Here is a 3,518-nt window from a genome sequence, read left to right as displayed (position 1 = left end):
TTCTTTCTTTCTTTCTTTTTTTTTTCCCCGAAACAGGGTCTCATTCTGTCGCCCAGACTGGAGAGCAGTGGCACGATCTTGGCTCACTGCAGCCTCTGCCTCCCGAAGTCCCCTAGTCTTATGGTGAATTTTTACTTGATGAATTTTCACTTACATAATCACCAGCCAGAAGAAGATATAATCCTTCCAGCACCCCAGAAAAGCTCCTCTTGCTCCTTTCCCATCCCTACTCCTGACCTGACCCAGGTAACTACCATTTTGATTTCTAACCCTATAGATTAGTTGAGCTTTATATGAATGGATTCATATGGTATGTACTGTTTTGTATCTGGCTTCTTTTAGTCCACATACTATATGTGAGATTAACTGGTGCTATTACATGTAACAGTAGTTTGTTCTTTTATATGTAAAACACAGTATTCCATTGCATGAACATGCCACAATTTATCCATTCTCTGGTGAACTATTTCCAATTTGAGCTATGAATAAGTCTGCTATGAACATTCTTGCACAAGTCTCCATGTAAACATAGGCACTCATTTCTCTCGGGTACATACCTAGGAGTGGAAATTCTAGATCACAGCATAGGTGTATGTTTAGATTTTGTAGATACTGGTTTTCCAAAGTGGCTGTACCAATTTCCTCTGCCGTCAGCACTGCAAGAATTTGTTGCTCCACAGCCTCTCAACATTCAGCTCTTTTTCTTTTTTTGTTAGTTTTTATTTCATAATCATAAACTCTGCAATCCACCTGGGCATGGAAGGGAACAAGGAAAACATGAAACCCAAAGGGAACTGCAGCGAGAGCACAAAGATTCTAGGATACGGGGAGCAAATGGGGTGGAAGGGTGCTCTCCTGAGCTACAGAAGGAATGGTCTGGTGGTGAAGATAAAACACAAGTCAAACTTATTGGAGTTGTCTACAGTCAGCAATGGTGATCTTCTTGCTGGTCTTGCCATTCCTGGACCCAAAGCGCTCCATGGCCTCCACGATCTTCATGCCTTCTTTCACCTTGCCAAAGACTACATGCTTGCCATCCAACCACTCAGTCTTGGCAGTGCAGATGACAAACTGGGAACCGTTTGTGTTGGGTCCAGCATTTACCACGGACAAGATGCCAGGACCTGTATGCTTTAGGATGAAGTTCTCATCATCAGATTTCTCCCCACAGATGGACTTGCCACCAGTGCCATTATGGCATGTGAAGTCACCACCCTGACATATAAATCCTGGAATAATTCTGTGAAAGCAGGAAACCTTATAACCAAATCCTTTCTCTCCAGTGCTCACAGCACGAAAGTTTTCTGCTGTCTTTGGAATCTTGTCTGCAAACAGCTCGAAGGAGTAGGGGCCTAAGGGCGCGTCGTCGACAGTGATGTCAAAGAACAAGGTGGGGCTGACCATGGCTGATAGTATGGGGATCCCAGCGGCATCTGCAAAGCCAGCTCTCTCTTTTTCTAAACAAGAGCTTCCACTACAAGACTCCTCTTGTCATTCAGTGTTGGATACTGGGTGTGGCTGCCATGGATGCATTGATCCTTTAGCCTGTAAGCAGCAGGATGGTGGGAGGCCACATTCAGGCCTGTTTTGAGTCTCAGCTGGAGGAGAAACGGACATCTCCTTGCTTTGGATGTGACCTCAGGAACTGGATAGCCATCTTGTGGCCATGAGCATAAACCAGCACAAGGACAGAAGATAAAATGAACCTCAGTCCTTGATGACACTGCCTAGCCACTGAGAGGCAGGCTACTTATTTTTTTAAGCCACTTGATGTAGTTGTGTGTTTAACTTGCAACATAAAAGATACAGTCCACCAACCTTCTTTATTCCCAAACCCCAACGGCTCCATTTCTGTTCTCTACAGCATTAGCCCCACTGAGCACTCCCTCCTTCCTGAAACCTCCCCTCTAGAACCCACACTCACTTGGTCCTCTCTCTACCCCACTGGCCACTGCTTCTTAGTCTCCTTTCCTGGATCCTCGTCTTCTTTTCTCTCCACCTTCTTTCACTTGCATTCTCACCCAGCACCATGACCTTTGTATTGATGGCCCCCAAATATGTATCTCCTGCCCCAGCCTCCGTTCGCAGCTCCTGTGTCACATAAACCTGCCTACTCACCCTCTCTGCCTGCATGTTGCCCCGACATTTCAAACTTAACTTCTCAAAGCCGAACTTGATCTTCCCCCTCAGTCCGTTCCTCTTTCAGGCTTTATTGTCTTGGTCAAGGAATCTTTTACCCTTTCATTTACTCAAGGCTAAAACCTAGCGAGGAGTTATTGCCAATGCCTCCACATCCACCCACGTCCAATCTTCCACCCTTTCCTTCACCTCCCCAAGCCACCACCCTGTCTGAGTCAGCATTGGCTTTTGTCTGGAAAGCTGCAACCACCTCCTAACTGGTCTGCCTACACCCACTCCTGAGTGCTTTTCAAGCCATGCGGCCTGGGTGGCCTTTCAGAAATCCAAATTTGCTATCCTTTTCCTGATGAAAATGGCTTCCCCTGACTCTCAAGAGAAAAGCCAAATTCAGTATGTAGCTGACCTGTTTTCTTCCGTGCTCACCTCACCCCAACTCTGCCGCTTCCCAGCTCCAGATCTGGGACAAATGTTCTTTCTGCCTAGAACATTTCCCCTCTCACTCTTACCCTAATCGACCTTTCTTTCTCAACCTAAATGCCATCTTCCCAAGGAGGTTCCACCCTTTCCCTACATTAGTACTCCATTAATTTCTCCTAACACTCTCTACTTCTTCTCACAGCACTTCCCATGATGTGTAATTATGTATTGATTAAAGTCACTAATATACAGTGATCATATGACTGTCTCCCCGCCTACCCGCCATTAGACTGGCAGCGCCTTGAGGTCAGGGACAGACCCAGGTTACCGACTCTACCTGCCCTTAGCACTGCGCTTGGGTACAGTAAGCGCCCAAGGAATATGCTTAATTAGCTAATAAATGACTACACGGACTCATTCAAGCCTCATAAAAGCCCTAAGGTGGGCATTTCATCAGAAGCCGGGTCGGAGTGGGCGAGGGGCTCGCTGGCCCAAGGTACCGGGCAAGTAGGGGAGCCGGGGCCTGACCCAAGGCAGTCCCAAGTTCTGAGCCCGGACCTTTCAGCTCCTGAGCCTTGGCTGCATGATGAAACGCTAGGGAGGGGGTGGACTTTGAGCCACGAGAAGGTTTTCCCGGAGTCCACGGACCATCCACGCGGGCAAGAACGAAGCTGGTTCACCAACAGGAACACAACCCGGCCCGCCCCGTGCTCACGGAGTAAGGATCACAATCTGCTGCATATGCATGAGGGGACCCGGCCGCGCTTCGGGGCTGTCCACACTCCGCCTGATAAAAATTATTCGGGCTTGAGGACCTCGGGGCTCCCAGAGTTTTGTAAAAGTGCGTACAAAGTCCTCAAAGGTGGTCTGTGGCGGATATTTATGGGAAATGGGGCGAGGGTGAGCCCCCTCTTCGGGCCGTGTGATCAGGCGTTTGCGGTAGACAGCCCAATCCCAGGATG

General features: G+C 48.2%; 1 protein-coding gene across 1 annotated transcript; it reads right to left on the bottom strand.

Annotated features, from left to right (window-relative positions):
- Window positions 1–577: 577 nt before the first annotated feature.
- Window positions 578–3,386, bottom strand: LOC129529189 (peptidyl-prolyl cis-trans isomerase A-like). The gene has a single exon (XM_055373493.2). It carries the CDS (start codon window positions 1,402–1,404, stop codon window positions 907–909), a length of 498 nt encoding a protein of 165 aa, XP_055229468.1. The 5' UTR covers window positions 1,405–3,386; the 3' UTR covers window positions 578–906.
- Window positions 3,387–3,518: the final 132 nt, after the last annotated feature.

Source organism: Gorilla gorilla, chromosome 21 (genome assembly GCF_029281585.2).
Source record: "Gorilla gorilla gorilla isolate KB3781 chromosome 21, NHGRI_mGorGor1-v2.1_pri, whole genome shotgun sequence".
Taxonomy (NCBI): domain Eukaryota; kingdom Metazoa; phylum Chordata; class Mammalia; order Primates; family Hominidae; genus Gorilla; species Gorilla gorilla.
This window is presented reverse-complemented; position numbering and strand designations above follow the sequence as displayed.

Excerpts from the sequence above, each read along its gene's own strand:
- LOC129529189 (XM_055373493.2), bottom strand. The coding sequence starts at position 1,404 with ATGGTCAGCCCCACCTTGTTCTTTGACATCACTGTCGACGACGCGCCC.